General features: G+C 42.0%; 1 protein-coding gene across 1 annotated transcript; it reads right to left on the bottom strand.

Moving 5' to 3' along the window:
* Positions 1 to 4,386: 4,386 nt before the first annotated feature.
* RAB21 (RAB21, member RAS oncogene family) lies at positions 4,387 to 16,488 on the bottom strand. Its single transcript, XM_035128392.2, has 7 exons — positions 16,075 to 16,488; positions 11,538 to 11,597; positions 11,284 to 11,391; positions 10,844 to 10,907; positions 9,947 to 10,001; positions 8,036 to 8,124; positions 4,387 to 5,047 (listed from the first exon to the last, which is right to left on the bottom strand). Exons 1-7 carry the CDS (start codon positions 16,246 to 16,248, stop codon positions 4,908 to 4,910), a joined length of 690 nt encoding a protein of 229 aa, XP_034984283.1. The 5' UTR covers positions 16,249 to 16,488; the 3' UTR covers positions 4,387 to 4,907.
* Between the last annotated feature and the right edge of the window lie 648 nt (positions 16,489 to 17,136).

The following is a 17,136-nucleotide window of genomic DNA, read 5'->3' as shown; positions in this document are numbered from 1 at the left end:
GACCAGAGCAGAATACAGTGGTACTATTACTTCCCTTGATCTAGATCAGTGCCGTCTTAAGTGCCCCTGTCGCCATGGTGCGCCGGATCTCTCCGGCGCCCTTCCGCCCCGTTTCCCAACGCGGTGGGCGGGTGGGCGCGGCGCTGCTGCGCAGTGGACGGGCAGGCAGACACAGCGCGATCTCTCCGGTGCCCTCCCGCCCCGTTTCCCAGCGCGGTGGGCAGGTGGGCGCCGCGCGCAGCGGACTGGCCGGCCAGCAGGCAGGCGCAGCTCGCGGTGCCCTCCTGGCGGGCCGGCGCCATGGTGCCCTGTGCCACCGGGGGTCTACGATGAGCCAGCCCTGATCTAGATGCTATGCTCCTATTGATGCAGCCCAGAATTGCATTGGCTTTTTGAGCTGCTGCATCACACTGTTGACACGTGTCAAGTTTGTGGTCTACCAAGACTCCTAGATCCTTTTCACATGTACTGCTCTCAAGCCAGGTGTCTCCCATCCCATTAGGTCCAGTTGTGTCCGACTCTGAGGTTGCGGCACTCATCTTGCTCTATTGGCCAAGGGAGCCAGCGTACAGCTTCCAGGTCATGTGGCCAGCATGACTAACCACTTCTGGCGAACCAGAACAGCACACGGAAACGGTGTTTACCTTCCCGTTGTAGCGGTACCTGTTTATCTACTTGCACTTTGACGTGCTTTCAAACTGCTAGGGAGGCAGGATATGAATGCATATTAACATCACTTAAGATCAGCATCCCAAGATCCAGGTCTGCATACACAGCACCTATTGTGTGTGTGCATTGTAAGTGAAGTGAAGTTGCACATGAGTGGGAAAATCCATACCACCTTGGAAAATGTACATCTAAACAACCCCTTTATTAATCACAAGTGCTAGAATTGCAGGGATCTTGCAGAATCTTGCATGGGGTATTAGTGAATTTGACACTGCTAACCTGTGTTATTTTTCAACTTCTAGAAAATAATTACAGCTCTTAGTTGATAATAACTTGAAGTAATTATTCTGTCATTTATAGCAGCCATTCGGGTAACCCCCCCCCCCAAATATAGTATGGATGTCCAGAGTTCAATCAGCCAAGCACTCTGGCTGATAAGGTCAATGGCTGTGGGCATGGCATTTTTCTCTATTTCCCAAAGGGGAGAATATGGTTTCAACTTTCATGGGTCCATTATTAGCATGTCTGATGGACTTACAGTTCGTGCACTTTCACACTAGAGTGTGCAGTAAGGAAGAGACTCAAATTAATTTCAGAACAGACAATTGACAAAACCAAGTAGGAACATAACCACTTCTATTAGCACCTGCCCTAATTTACAAGGCAGTGCTTAATCATTCGTTTCAGAATTCTGTATCAGTGTATTGAGGTGGGAAAAACAGGTGACTCATTTCACTTCAGCCCCGCTACTAGGACTCTAATATACTATCCTCTACTCAATTACCCCTCTGTATGTCTTTACTTCACACAAGCATGGATGACAGACCTCTTTATGCCTTCTATTTTCCCTTCTAACTGTAATATGTTAAGAATCTGCCACCACAACCCCCTGACTGCTATGCACAAATACAAGAGAAAACAAAAAATACAAAATGAAAAGTTAACATGGAGTAAACATTTGAACTGGCAGTAACTAAATTAATCTGAACTTGGCAGGGTTCCCTTTGCACAGCCCCCATTTGGTATATACTAACATTAAAAAAACCCACAAAAGTTCTAGGAAAAATAATTATTAATCCAAAGGACAACCAACCTGGACCCTTCATTTGTCATCTGAGGCCCTTTTTTGCGCAGAGGTTGGTGACACAAGTATAGTGGGACCTCGACTTACGAATTTAATCCGTTCCGAATGCACACTCGTAGGTCGAAAACTTTGTAAGTCGAGTTTCCCATAGGAAAAGCGGTTTCCCATAGGAATGCATTGGAAATGGAAAATTCGTAAGTCGAGGAAACCGCATCTAAAAACTCGTAAGTCGAAACCGCATCTAGCCGTGAACGGGTTTTCCATTCGGATGTCGGGAAAATCGTAAGCGTGCGGTCACTTTTTCCGCTCGCAAGTCGAAAATGTCAGCTGTCGAGGAGCTCGTAAGTCGAGGTCCCACTGTATGTGCCTTCTCGATGGTGGCTCCTCATTTATGGAATGCTTTCCCCAAGGAGGCACTCTTGGCACCATCATTATGTTTTTGACACCAGGCAAAAAAGCTTTTTTATCACCTTTGCTAACATTAATCGCTCATTCCTTCTCAGTAGTCGTGCCTGCCCTGTAGAACGCTCTCCCTGCAGATGTCAAGGAAATAAACAACTGACTTATAGAAAACATCTGAAGGCAGCCCTGTATCAGGAAGTTTTTAATGTTTGATGTTTTACTGTGGTTTTATAATTTGTTGGAAGCCACCCAGAGTGGCTGGGGCAACTCAGTCAGATGGGAAGTATAATAAATATATTATTATTATTATTGTTATTGTTGTTGTTATTGAAATAAAGTGTTACTGCACATTCCTACTTGGAAGCCCTGCTGCTTAATAAGTACGTAAAATGAAAAAAAAAAATCTAATCAATCTAACCATTAAATGAACCCACAACTTAGTCTTACCCAGTGTTCATCTGTGTTAAGTTTGGAAGTTCTTGCACTTGTCAAAACATAGAAGGGAATGGTGGTTTCTAAACTCATGCAACACTCCTGCTGAAGAGTGTGATGAGCTTTGACAAATGCTTCTGAATGAAATTCGCACCACCAACCAGCTGAAGGAGAGCAAGAATGCAGTAACTAGGATCAAGGTGCCTTTATGTTAGGTGGCTCAGAATCATACCTATCAGAAATCAGATTTCTGAAGATGGGTTCTGCTTCTGTTAAGGATCTAACTACCTTCAGGATCACAAAGACTTCAAACCCCAGTCCAAATTAAGTGACTGGTGAAGCAGGAAGGTGCTGCTTGAATCATCTGGAATTATTCTTCCACCATAGGTTTTTCAAACCGATACACTACTTTGTCCTACTTTGCAGTTTGATTTGAGATAGTTACAAGGGCCAAAGACTAATTTGTAGAGTCATTAACTTTAATGCAAATAAAGAACTGGCAGAAAGAAGCCTTACCTTCTCAATCAACTTCAGAGCCCTCTCTGTTTGAACCCATGTCCATTTTGTTACTACCATGCTACACAGTATCCACTAGAGAAAAGTAGTTGTAAGTAAAAGGTACTAAATATGAATATTTAATGAAGATAAGAGTAGCTTACAGCAGCACATGGTTTAAGTCACAGTAACCAAACTAAACAGTCGCACTTTAACAGATCGTCTAACTTACAATTAAGGTCAAGGGTACAGAGTACAATTTACATATTAAATAGATTATAGCCATATAGCTAGTTTCTTCTCATAAGCCTCACCTGATTTTCATACAACTTGTGAAAGATAGTAAATCCATGCAATGTTTTAGAAGACTATTACCCTTAAAGCTGATGTGCCAGGTTTTGGAGAGTGAAGTTAATAAGGTTGGTATCAAGTTCTCAGTGCACCTTTATTTTTAGGTTTGAACGTGAATATCAGTCACTGCACTACTGAAAATTCAAAGCACCACGTGACATTGGTAGGAGGATCACACAAGCCAGTTTTCTAAGGCTAAACCATGTACTCCATTTCCACACCGACATATTACCCATTTACCAAATAACACCTTCGGTGACATTTTCCTTAGCACCCTACGGTACTTTAGCTTTACTCTTCTAGTTCCAATACAAGAACAGTTCCAGGTTATTTTCCAAATGTCTGTCCCTTCAGAAGATACTTTATATATTCTTATTTGTAATCCCTCCTATTCAAAAACCAAGTGGATTTAAACAAAGCTGATACAAAACACACTGCGTTCTTTCCAATCTGAATGGCCTATAAAAAAACCCCCAAAGAAAACTGTTGCAGCCAAGTTATTTTTCACTTATTTTCATTTCTTTCACTGGAAGAAAAGCTTGACAGGAAGAAGCAAGGATAAAAGAACAGAGGTTTCGTGATCAGGTCTTGCTTAGTGATTATCAGATGGAAGCAGGCAAGTTTGTAAGATTCAATTCTTGTGTGACAAAAGCAGCTATAAAGCAGTTCAATATTTTAGGCATGTCAAACTTCTATTAGAAGAAACAAGTGTAGAAGCAATTCACAACATTCCAACTAGATGTTTAGACCTTATGTGTTATAGAGAACTATACTTGCCAGAAAGTTTCTCCCAAAATATGTGAACTTCAGAGCAAGCAAAAAGAATGGACATAATCTAGCAAGGATAAAAGTGAGCAGTCCATACTGAAATTTGTTTCTTTTTCACCAGCTGTTACTCACTTCACAATCACTGACAAGACTAATGTACATATTTCTGCACCTGCACTTGTAAAAGCAGATAAAATATTTAATATGTAATTTACAATTTATTTTTACCAGCATGGAGTACAGAATGAATATATCAAAGTAGTCAGACAGTTATAGGTTGACACCAACCCTGCAAAAATAGTATTCAGTATTTGCTGATTAAAAAGAAATCCATTTGCAATTTTGAAGTGATAACAGTTCAATCTACCACAAAATACAAAGGGCTGCAAAAAATGTCTCATTCCAATAGTGTATATAAGTTATTAAATAATGATCTCATTTAAAATATAAATGAAGCCATAAGTCTTTCCCACATGCAATATTATTCATTATTGAAGAACTATGTAAAAAGGCCATTGGTTTGCTTTGTTAACCATTGTAGAAAATGCCAATTCTCTGGTCACATACTCCACTAGTTTAGCACTTAATGGTACTGAATTGTTAGAAATGATTTTGAATACTGTTAATTCCGACTCTCCACTGATAAAGAATGAGACTTTGAATACGGCAGTCTTCACTAAGGGGCAAGATACACAGTCTTATACAATTATCCAGATGAGCAGCAGCCTCCACTGGTCTGAGCTGCTGGTTCATCATCAATTATCTGTACTCCCCGCCTTGCAGTTCCTGACTGACTGGAACCATTGCCTCGTGCTCTCTCATCAACTTGCGCTGTTTCTATCATTCCTAGAATTGAAGGATATTGCATTAGGTTAGGTTAGTCACTCATAAAAGCAATTTAAGTCACAGCTTAGCATATTCATAATGTTTTACAAAAGAAGCAGCAAGAGAATTTTGACAGATTTGCAAGCTAACCACCCTACTGTTTATAAATGGAAGGCTAATGTTAAATGCCCAGTAAGTTCTTAGGCCAAGATATAGGGTTGGATTCATGGATCTCATGCTTAGAGAAGGTCCACTGAAATGAATGGGACAACTTAATAATAATAATAATAATAAATTTTTATTTATACCCCGCCCTCCCCAGTCAAAAACCGGGCTCAGGGCGGCTGACACCAACAGAATTACAATAAAACATAAAAACAATTAATTAAAATACAGATTAAAATACAGTATTAAAATTTAAAGTGCAGCCTCATTTCAAGTAGGCCATAAATCCAAGCCACACAGGGGTCAGGCTGAGTCTAACCCAAAGGCCAGGCGGAACAGCTCTGTCTTGCAGGCCCTGCGGAAAGATGACAAATCCCGCAGGGCCCTGGTCTCCTGGGAAAGAGCGTTCCACCAGGTTGGGGCCAGTACTGAAAAGTAGTAGAGGCCAATCTAGCCATCTTATGACTCGGGATCTCCAGATTATTATTATTTGTGGACCTTAAGGTCCTCCGTGGGGCATACCAAGAGAGGCGGTCCCGTAGGTACGAGGGTCCCAAGTCGCATAGGGCTTTAAAGGTCAAAACCAGCACCTTAAACCTGATCCTGTACTCCACCGGGAGCCAGTGCAGCTGGTAAAGCACTGGATGAATGTGATCCCGCGGCTGGGACCCTGTAAGGAGCCTCGCCGCGGCATTCTGCACCCGCTGGAGTTTCTGGGTCAGCTTTAAGGGCAACCCTGCGTAGAGCGAGTTACAATAGTCAAGCCTGGAGGTGATCGCATGGATCACTGTGGCCAGATCGGGGCGAGAGAGGTACGGGACCAACTGCTTGATGCGGCGGAGATGGAAAAATGCCACCTTTGCTGTGGATGCAACCTGCGCCTCCATGGAAAGGGAGGCGTCAAAGGTTACACCCAAACTCTTGACAGAAGGCGCTGGTACCAATTGAGCCCCTGCAAAAGATGGGAGTTGACCCCCCAACCCCATGTCGCCCCGACCTAGCCAGAGGACCTCTGTCTTCGAAGGATTTAGCTTCAGTCGGCTCCCACGTAGCCATCCAGCCACAGCTTCCAAGCACCTGGTGAGTGTGTCCGGGGCTGAGGCAGGGCAGCCGTCCATCAACAGATAGATCTGGGTGTCATCAGCATATTGATGACAACCCAGCCCAAAACTCCGGACAATCTGGGCAAGGGGGCGCATAAAGATATTAAAAAGCATTGGGGAAAGGATTGCGCCTTGCGGGACTCCACACACCAAGGGGTGCCGCGGCAACAATTCCCTCCCTAGCGCCCCCTTAATCATGGCTATCTACTACAAAAGTGTAACCAATTCTAAATCCAACCCATAAGTTTCAGCAGCTAGGCTGCTGGTGGTTGTACAAGTTCAGTTGCAGTAGTATCTCACAATTTTACCTGCAATTTATTCAATTAAAAATGCATTTTGTTACCCATGGCTAACCTGAGATAGTAAATGGGACCGGTAGATTAGTATTTTACTGGAGATCACTAGCCCCAGATAATTCAACACCAGTAGTCCCACCTGTCAGTGAGTATAGCAACAACTTTTCAGTATTGTTGGTTGTACAAAAGATCCTCAGGCTTTGACTTGGGTGTCCATTGGGCATTACTTATGATACCATACCAGAGGAAAATTTCACCATCCAACTGGGACACAGTAACTCAAATATGGATGTTCTATGATGTAGAATGTAAAGTGTTGTATCCCAGGGCAATTTTACCCAGGAAGTTGCCAACCTTTTGAAAAACATGACTATCCAGCACAATTAACAAAAAAAATCCTGGGCCAAGAGGTGACAACACAATTTAAGTCTCAACATTTTAACATAGATGCAGTTTTCATTGAAATACAAGAATCCAGTTAAGTAGGGTCCTTTACCTTTTAGGAACTTAGATGTATAGATTAAGCAGTACAACCATATCAGCGGATGTTATTTAAGAGAAAGATGGCCAATTCAATGAAGTAAGAGTTTAACATGCAATAAAATCCTACAATGTGCAGAAGTATTCAAAACTGCATAGTGACTAACGTTCATGTAGCGCAAGGGTAGGGAATCTTTTCTGGCCAGATCCTTATTTCCCCATTCCTGGAGGCCAAATTTGACAAATGGGCAATGTCATCCACCTATTAAACACCCAATGTCACAGTGGCATCAGATGCTGCTGCACTTGGAAGCCCTGACTGTCAGGACTTTAATGTGCAACATGGGATTCTTTGAACGCCCTTTCCCAAAAAGCCCCATGGTGCTCTATAGATTTCCAAAAGTGAGAGATTTAAACAGCAATGTATGGCAGTTTTAATTAGCCTTGCACTTCACTCTGCAGTCCCAACACTCAGGACTTCAAAACGGAACATGTGACATCAGCAGAAGAACAGGCACACACAGTGAAAATGAGCAGGATTTAATCTCCACTTGTCAGTTGATGAGCAGAGATTAAATCCTACTATTTTTGCTGTGTACACCAGACCCCAGTAGGGGAGCCAACATGCACAGTCAATGCAAAATCAAAGCCCTGCCCTGCGCTGCCCATCAGCCTACCTCCCTTCCCCTCAGAGTGATAGCTTATTGGTAGATAGGCAGGTTTGACCCAGTGGTGGGCCAAGCTTAGCCTGTGTGCTGGAGGCTCCCCACCCCTGATGTAGAGCTTTAAAAGCATCCTATCTGGACAGAAATGCTGTGCCAGCTGCATCTAAATAGATTAAATGTTTATGAAACACAAGTTATACCAGGTAGCCCTTTTTAATACTGGTTACACTTGGGCTGCAATTAAAATTTCCAGATTTCACAGCAGTAACATAACTAGCAACTCGACACAAAATAACCTACTTTTACACAGGTCAAGAAAGAGTTCTTCTATGCCTTTGTTCTGTTTGGCTGATGTATGATAGTGTTTTGCTCCCACCGATTCTGCATACCTGGAAATAAGGAAAGCCTTTAGCTCCCAACTAAAAAAAAACAATAGCAATCTTCAAACATCATTCTACATTTTAAGGAAATGTTGTAGTTAGGTATAAAACTTATAGATTCCCTTCAGCATCCAACATAGAGGAAATAGATGAAATATATTTACATTAGTAGCCTTGCAGGGCATATTCAGGAGAAGAAAAGACGAAAGAGTAAACCCTACACAAATCCAACATGGAGTCCCTAAGAGGGTTGGATGGCATCTTGTATGCCTCATTCCAGTAACTCCTGCAGCCAAGCTGGTGCCAAATATATCGCTCGGCTTTCCTTTGGACCACATCAGCAAGACTGGGTGTGGTGGGGAGTAGCTTATTGTCTGGGCACCCTAGGGCCTCTTTACATACTGCCCAGACTTGCGCTCCAGAGGTGTCACTTTGGAGCTGCTATTGCAGCAAAAACAACATGGGAGGCAGCAGTTACAAGTTACTGGTCTCTGCAACCACAGCGGGTGCTGTGATTCTCCGGCAGCTTGACCTCACCCCCAGAGATGCAGTCCATTGTCTCTCGAGACAGAAAATGCCAACACAGTAGTAAGCTGGGAGCCAATGTGATGTAATGCTCAGACTGATGGACTAAAAGCTGGAAGGTTGCAGTTCTAATCCCCACTCAGTCATAAAACTCACTGGGTGGAACTTGTGCCAGTCACTGTCCCTAAGCCTAACCTACCTCAACAGGCTGTTGTTGAGGATAAAATGAGGAGAGGGAGAAGTACACCACCTTGGAAGAATGGTGGGATATAAATGCAGTAGGTGCTAAGTTTGAAGTTGCAGTTAATTAATATGGAGGCTATTTGTTAAACTGTCTTTCCACCAAACAGCTACAAAGGCTGGAACCCAATCAGCCCATGCAATGGGACTTCCCTTTCAAACCTCCTCCCCGATCAGTTTTGAACCCACCCCCAATCGTATGAAGCAGATTTTGGAAGACAGGCAGAATAAAGGGGAAGTCCCACTGCATGAGCCAAAGTCCCATTCCATTGTGTAGTCACCCCTGGCTTCAACCTAAAGAAAAATACATATAGCAAAATGCAAAAATCAGGTAAAAACACACCAATAAAACCAATTAAGAACTAAAACAGTTGAACAAATCACAGCATGTGGCTACACAAGTCAGCTTATGGAGGCCCATGGCCGCTCTAAAAAATGGTTTTGCCTTTTGGCAGAAAGTCAGAAAAGGGGCTAGATGGACCTCTGTTCGCCAGGAAATCCAGAACTTGGAGCAGCCACACATGGGCAAGGGCTGAACTGCCAGAAGCCTAGCAAAGAAAAGGAGTGCAAGGAGCAATTAGAAAGATACAGGGCACCCTTATGTATTATGAAGGGAGAGAGTAGTCTCAAGAACTAGGAATCCTTATGGTCAATATCATTTGCTGAGAAATTAACGTGTGAGGTCAGAGAGGCAAAGGGCAAAACAATTCCTGTTTGTTTTTATAACATATGGCATATGTTTACTGAATACATAAATTGTCCATACTGTGGCAGGAATCCACCCAACACTCACGGGGAAATGTGGTGTGATCTTTTAAAGTAATCCATGCTTTGCCATGCTTTATTACATAGCATGACAAAAGTTTGTAATTTTATTGGGACAAGTTGCTTGTTGTTTGCTATTGTAACTATTGTTACTCAAAATGTATCATGGGAGTTGCACTTCCATGAAGAATACACTGTGCAAAGTTCAGACAGAACTATTGTTAACCAAATGTAGTGCAGCTGGGGGGGAAATGATAATATCTTCAAAGTGCTACGTATTAAAACAGAGACTTCAACTTACGTTTCTGCTTCTTGAATAGAGACATGTCTTTCTTTGTCCAAATCTATTTTGTTACCTGTCAGGAATTCAAAGTTTCTTAGTGTCCAAAAAATGAGAAACCACATCTGCTCAATATTTTCAATATTTCTAGCCTCTTTTTTTCCATTTCCAAGCCCATGAGAGATTAGTTCCTTTGCTGCTACATCCACCCAATTGTTAGCCAGTTAACAACCTTTAGCTCAACAACCTCACACCACCCAAGATTGTTTATGAGATTGCTATGCAGTGGGAGTGGACAGAAAAGATTTCAAGACCTTTCTGCAGCCCCTTACACTGCTGCTAAAAAAAGCAAAAAGCACATTCCTCCACTCTGAACAGTTTGTAGAAGCAAGAACTCTTCAAGATGCGCTCACTTTTGCAATTCCACAGGAAACTGTGGTTAATGCAACGGTGGTTGGCAGTTTTAAGACACTGAAGTTTTTTTACATGAAATGTCAGTATCACCTTTAGTATAATCCTACTTTTGGAAATCCTTCACCAATCTAAACATTTGCAATACTAAGTAAATTGTATCTTGTTCCCAAAGAGGTTTTGCATTGTTTTCTTGGACACGGGTATCTAGGAAACAATTCCGTATCAGGATTACAAAATGTTTAGAAATGTGTCATCTTTTGCTCAAAGAAGCTTTTCACATTATTGCTACCACCATTTAACCTTCTGCTTTATTATCACTTCACTTTTAAGGTGTACAAATATAGTTTCTTTTCACTGTGCAATAGTGAACACAACTGTGTACCCTTATGAAGCTGTAGAGAAGCACTTTGATAAGTTTTGCACAGTAATTTAAAAAACAATTAGCACTTTAACTGAACAAGATTCCCTAGTCATTAAGTAAGATGTGGAAAACCAAAAGCTTACCAACTATGCATAGACAAATTTCATTTCCCAACATTTTTCTTAATTCTTTGACCCAATTTTTTACCTGCAAGAATGAAAAGAAATTTCTATTATTTCACTTCAGGATTATAGTAAACACTAGGACAGAAAAGAATCTAGCATAAATCTATCATTAAAATACAAGTCGGTAGAAATTCCCATCTCGTCTGGTTTCCTACATTGAAAGCAATCCTATCCCTGTCTGCTCAGCAGGTATGTAAGTGTATAGGACTGCAGCTCAAAGAGATTTTAGGTATGTTGCACAACCATTACATGAAACCAAGTTGGTACCAAAGTTCTTCAAGTCTTACACTGTACTCATTTCCATAGCAAAAAAAAAAAAAAAGATTATTAGTTTCAAGAAAATCTGGTCAACATGGAAGCTTTTGAGTTTACATCTTCAATGGAAAGGGTATAGTTACCTTCTGGAAAGAGTCTTCATCTGTTATATCATACACTAAAATAGCTCCATTAGAGTCTCTGTAGTAAATAGGACCCAGTGCATGAAATCTTTCTTGCCCTGCTGTATCCTGCATGAAGCAAATACATTTATGTTAGTTGTTTTTTAAGCTAATAAAATTAAAGTCAGTGCTATTTTGATACACCTTGCTATTTTTGTATGATAAGCAGAGTTCTATCTTTAGACACACAAGAAATATAATCTATAAACACATACCCATATTGCAAGGTTTACTCGTTTTCCTCCGATATTTAGCTTCTTTGTTAGAAAAGATGCCTACAATAAAGAACATATGAACATTAAATACTTTATGCCAAAGTTAAACTGATTCATGATGTGTTGAAGAAATTCAGCAGCATTACAGTCATAAAAGTGCACTCAATGCATTATCTACAATGAGATAAAGATATCTATCTACTGCAAAAATAGAATATAGTGAACAAGAGGCATATGTTTAAGGCAAGGCAAACAATACCAGTTTTTGGTGTTTGCTAAAAACTTATTTTTTTCTTCCAGACCTTTGCTTATCATTAACACCAGCATGCCAAGTTTGTCCTAACCTGGCTGCTGCTCTGTATATTTTTATTTTATTTTTCATTGTTAACATCCATAATACAGTATACTTTTATGGAAGTCAATTTAAAGAAGTAAACAGTTTTCTTACAAATAATCAATTATGAAACTGTCATACCATGAAGACAGGAAACAGTAGCAACAGAAAATCAGCTCAAATGGTAAAACTTATTTTAACATTTTGTATCAGAGTACAACTATCCAAGAACAAAATGCAATCAGGAGCATCAATTTTAAGAGCTATACATGCATTTCAAAGCTATGTTTCTCTACAATATCCTTAGAAGCAACTCCAAAGACTGAACAAAATGTACAGTACTTGATATCCATAGTTCACATGGGCCTTTCCTAACTTGGGGCCTCAACACATGCTAGTGCTGTGATGGGAAAAAAAAATGTTTCCCCACCTCATTCTCTGCCCCCTCCCCATCTCCAAAAAGCCATTTTCTTCCATTTTTCCAGAAAAAAATTGGCAAGTGATATAATAATTTTTATACAGCTTGCAGCAGTTTGTATTTTTTTTTAAAAAAAAAGTTAATTGCAGTTCCTCTCTATTGTAGACTGATGGTACTTTCGCTTTATATATTTATATCCTGCTTTTTTGGGTGTTCTCATATTTATTCAGACTATACCCTGGGCCTTAACTACCTGTATATAAAAGTTATTGTTTGGTGTGTAAAGTGCCGCGGCAGGTATTACTGTGGATCATGCTGCTTCTAAAGATATTACCGGTACTTAAGCCCAAATAAAAGTTTCCTTTTGTTGACCACACCATCACTCCTTTTTTCCAAATGGAAAAACCCAATACAGTAGTAGTGTGTAGAACTTATGTGAACCCCAGGGCAAAATTCCCGGTCAACTGGAAGACACAGTGTGTTCTTGGCATGACAGTGTAAGTCTGGCAGGGCCCTCTGGCCAGCTTAGCCCTTCAAGGGTCAGGGCAACTGTACCCCGTTTCCCCACCCCTCTGCACAGGCCTTCAGGTACAGGTGAAACTCGGAAAATTGGAATATCATCAAAAAGTGCATTTATTTCAGTAACGCTACTTAAAAGGGGAAACCAATATATGAGATAGATGCATGACATGCAAAGCAAGATATGTCAAGCCTTTATTTGTTGTAATTGTAATTATTTGTCGTTAAGCGGGTCAATTATAAATGGAATGTAATTAATGAAATGTAATAGCGATGTTTATTTTTGTTTATTTTTATATTATTGTAACTATTTGTTTTATTACTGTGGAATTCCCAAAAGAAAGCATTTGTAAAAATTAAAAGAAAAATAAATAGTAAGTTGCATTACTGAAATAAATGCACTTTTCAACGATATTCTAATTTTCTGAGTTTCACCTGTAGCTTGCTATTTTATCCTTGGTACAGTCAAACCTTGTTTTTTGAACAGAATGCATTCCGGGAGTCCGTTCGACTCGCGGAACTGTTCAAAAACCAAGGCGCGGCTTCCAATTGGCTGCAGGAACGTCCTGCAGCCAATCAGAAACTGCACCGGACGTTCGGCTTCCGAAAATCATTTGAGAACTGGAACACTCACTTCTGGGTTTCGATGGTTTGGGAACCAAGGTGTTTGAGATCCAAGGTATGACTGTATTTTTAAACCGAAGGTTATCAGGGCAGTGTACAAACATTCCAATTAAAAAAACATACCGGTATCAATGAACACTAAATCGTTACTCAAATTACAAAAGAACATAGTTCCTTCAGTAGGCAGACCTGCCCTAAGCTAATTTATCCTGAAATGTCAGAAGCAACAGGTATGTTTTTACAGGTATCAGAACAATGTCAACAAAGGATTGCTGTGCCTTTAGTAAAAGAAAGTCGCAACAGAAGACAGTTCCACAACTTAGGTACCATAACTGAGAAGGCCCTGCACTGCATCACCACAGAACAGACCACAGCCACTTATGGTAAAAGCAACAGCAGAGTCTTTCTTGCTCAGTTTACAACATAGGCCAACAGATGATTAAACACTCCAACACCAGGCATATTTACAGTTAATGTTTCACTAAAACCATGACATTTACATTTAGTAACTATAGCACAAAGTGCAGCTTTATATTCCAAGTTTTACATAAATCATTTTAGGTTCTTATATTGATGAAGTAAAAACAGTAAGAAAACAAATAGTGTCTCTCTTTCAATTTTCTGTGATCTCCCTACCTATGTCTTCACTAGCAAACACAGCTGTTGAACTACAATAATTAATGTATGATCCCAAATTAAATCAAATTAGGTCAAAGGAGAGTGCAAAAGATGTATTTCCCTAGCCAGAGAAACCAAGCTATCCTGGGCACTCATCTTTCCCCTGCTCCTAGTATTAATCATAGAGTAATATGAGACTACGTGGTCACATAATACTGGATTGAAGGATGTTCCCTTCCTTGGGAAATAGCACTGAATCATGACACAGCTGCCTGTCCCTCTTCCCTCCCTCTCTCCCAGCCTTAACAACAGGAAACACAAAAGGTACATACAGGACTGTGTTGGAAGGAGCATTTAAGCAAATATAAATAGTTTTGTTTCCTTGCTACTCACCACAAGTAGCACACTACAAAGCTATAGTACTACCTTTGGCTATTGCTTTTAAAAGAAGGAGGCCACAAGTTAGTTCTAAGAAGTGAACTTCAAAAACCAGCACTGTCGGTATGGTGGATCTTGTGATACCTCATGACTTCCCAGTAATTTAAGTGACAGTTTTGATCTTGCATTAATTGTACTGTAACTAAGTTACCACGAAGTAATGAGTCAATGTACAAGACGCAAAATGTTTAAATTCAAAGGAACACAGAATTCTGGTGAACACCACACTTGGGACCATGATTCAGCAAATTTTCCTGCCCCTGTTAAAACGGGCGATTTTTAAAGAATCAAAAAACTTCTAATCAGATTTAAACCGTCTGAAACGGATGTGTTCATTTCAGAACAATTTCATTTACCCCCCCCCCTCTTTTAACTATTTCACTTTCTGCTCTCATTTTTCCCAGGAACAGTTAAATCTTTGGGTTGTTGTTGGGTGTTTTTTTATTTTTTGTTTTACACAAAAGTTACTTTTGTTCAAAGAAACTGGAAAAGCACATTATGAACCATGGAGAACACATTTCACATGTTTGGTGCACTTATGATTTACAGATGCTCTTCATATGACATGTGAAATCTGTTCTAGAAGTGATTCTGGAAGTGTATGGGTACTCAGCCACTTGTTCAGTGTCCCTTGGCTACATATATTCTTTTAAAATCCACTGTAACCTATATGAAGACTAGATTTAAATAGGTTCAACTATGCATACAATGCTCCTAGATTTCACAACACACTGCTCTATATATAGTTAGTATATATAGCGCATGCAATGTGTTCATATTCCCGAAAGATAGACATGCCAGTTGTTTGCACCACAGAAGCACATGCTCTTGTGGGGCACCTTAAAGACTAAGGGACGTGTTGTGGCATAAGCTTTTGTGAAGCAGAATCCACTTATCATAGAATCATAGAGTTGGAAGAGACCACAAGGGCCATCCAGTCCAACCCCCTGCCAAGCAGGAAACACCATCAAAGCATTCCTGACAGATGGCTGTCAAGTCTCCGCTTAAAGACCTCCAAAGAAGGAGACTCCACCACACTCCATACTTCTGGTACCTGAAAAGAAAGAGGACTCCACAAGTGCCCATAAATCTGTCAAGCATCAGGGTCCACACACACAATAGAGAAAGCTTTTATGCTTCCATGGGTTATCACTCAAACTTCAGCATCTCAAGAGATAACGTAAAATACCCTTCAGCGGAGAGAGGGCCACCTTGTGAATCACCACCACCATAAATTGTTTACTAGCTATTTGGCTTTGAGCTAGATGTGGTAGGAAAAGGGTCGCGGCTTGTTCTGCGACACTTTCACGCCCTAAAAGCACCACTCTTCACTTCGGAAGAAAAGGGATTAAAGTCCCGTATAACCGAGAAGTGACAGCCCGCCGAGGCCTACGCACCCTTAGGACTCATCAAACCCAACCTCAACCCGGCAGCCTGCGAGAACTCTGCCTGGAAAAGTGGAGGAGGAGCAGCGCCGCGCGCGCCCCTCTCGCGCATTCAGACGAGCGTGTCGGGGTGAAGCCCCCGACGCGGCCTCTCGCCGCCGCCCCTCCTGCTGTTGCTGCTGCTGCTGCCGAGCTACCTACCTGTAGGGTGGTGATGTGCTTGTCATTGAACTTGTTCTCGCAGTAGCGGAGGACCAGCGAGGTCTTCCCCACGCAGCCTTCGCCCAGCAGGACCACCTTGAAGGAGAAGCTTCTCCCGCCGCCGCCGGCAGCACCGCCTCCCGCGCCAGAGGTCGCCGACGCCGACGCCGCCATCCGCAGCGAAGTGGCCGCCGACGCCGCGGCCTCACATCCGCAGCCCCGCTCCTCTCCTAGCAGGGGGGGTGGCGCCGGAGGGAGGCGGCGAAGGGAAGGGAGGCCCCGCGCAGAAGGAGACGGGGACACCGGAGGAAAGAGACACCCACTTCCCTGTTACCGGAGGGGGGACACCTCACCCTGCCTCCCTCTAATGGCGTCGCCTTCTTCCTCCTACGTCACGCGACGTGCGGTCACGCGACGCTTGCCGTTGATGCCACGGCCCTAAGAAGCCCCGCCCATTGTGGGTGGGGCGAAGCAGCCGAGGGCGGGGCCGAAGAAGAGCTTTTTGGGGTTATGGCAGGCTCCGCGGATGGGGATTTCCGGGGGAGGGGGCGCGGTACATCGCCCCATCGTCCTGGCGGAGCTGCTCTTCAATCATGTTGATTTAAAATAATAATGGTAATATATAAATGCAATAAAATAATAAGAAACTGGACCGTCGCGCAAGCCTGATGTTTCGCTATACGCTGTGCAGATCGTCAAGCCTCTGAACTGCATTGTAAACGTCGCTGCGCGTCTGGCCTGGGGGAAATGGTGGGGAAGAGGTGCGTTTGTGTGGCGTGTGTTGCATTTCTGAAACCTGGTCCGCGCTACACGCTTGCTCCGTGTAAGTCCCGCTGATTGTAACGAGGCGCAGTTGTAAGTACGGGTGCGCAGGATTGAGGCAGGTGAAGCTTTATTTCATTAAAAAAAATTTTTTTGCACCGCATGACTGTAAAGAGAACCTCCAAGCGGTTTACAGAAGAAACAATAAAATAAAGAAAAATTAACAAAAACTTTACAGATGAATACTCGCATCAATTGTTGAGAAAGGTATCCTGATAGTAAATGAAGTTTGTAGATGAA

Source organism: Zootoca vivipara, chromosome 10 (assembly GCF_963506605.1).
Source record: "Zootoca vivipara chromosome 10, rZooViv1.1, whole genome shotgun sequence".
Classification (NCBI taxonomy): domain Eukaryota; kingdom Metazoa; phylum Chordata; class Lepidosauria; order Squamata; family Lacertidae; genus Zootoca; species Zootoca vivipara.
The sequence above is the reverse complement of the archived record's forward strand: the minus strand, read 5'-3'. Positions and strand labels throughout refer to the sequence as shown.

Coding starts and splice junctions, on each gene's coding strand:
- RAB21 (XM_035128392.2), bottom strand. CDS start 16,248: ATGGCGGCGTCGGCGTCGGCGACCTCTGGCGCGGGAGGCGGTGCTGCC. Junction 10,908..11,283: donor ATGAAGACTCTTTCCAGAAG/GTAACTATACCC, acceptor TCATTCTTGCAG/GTAAAAAATTGGGTCAAAGA. Junction 5,048..8,035: donor CTTTCTTGACCTGTGTAAAA/GTAGGTTATTTT, acceptor CTTCAATTCTAG/GAATGATAGAAACAGCGCAA.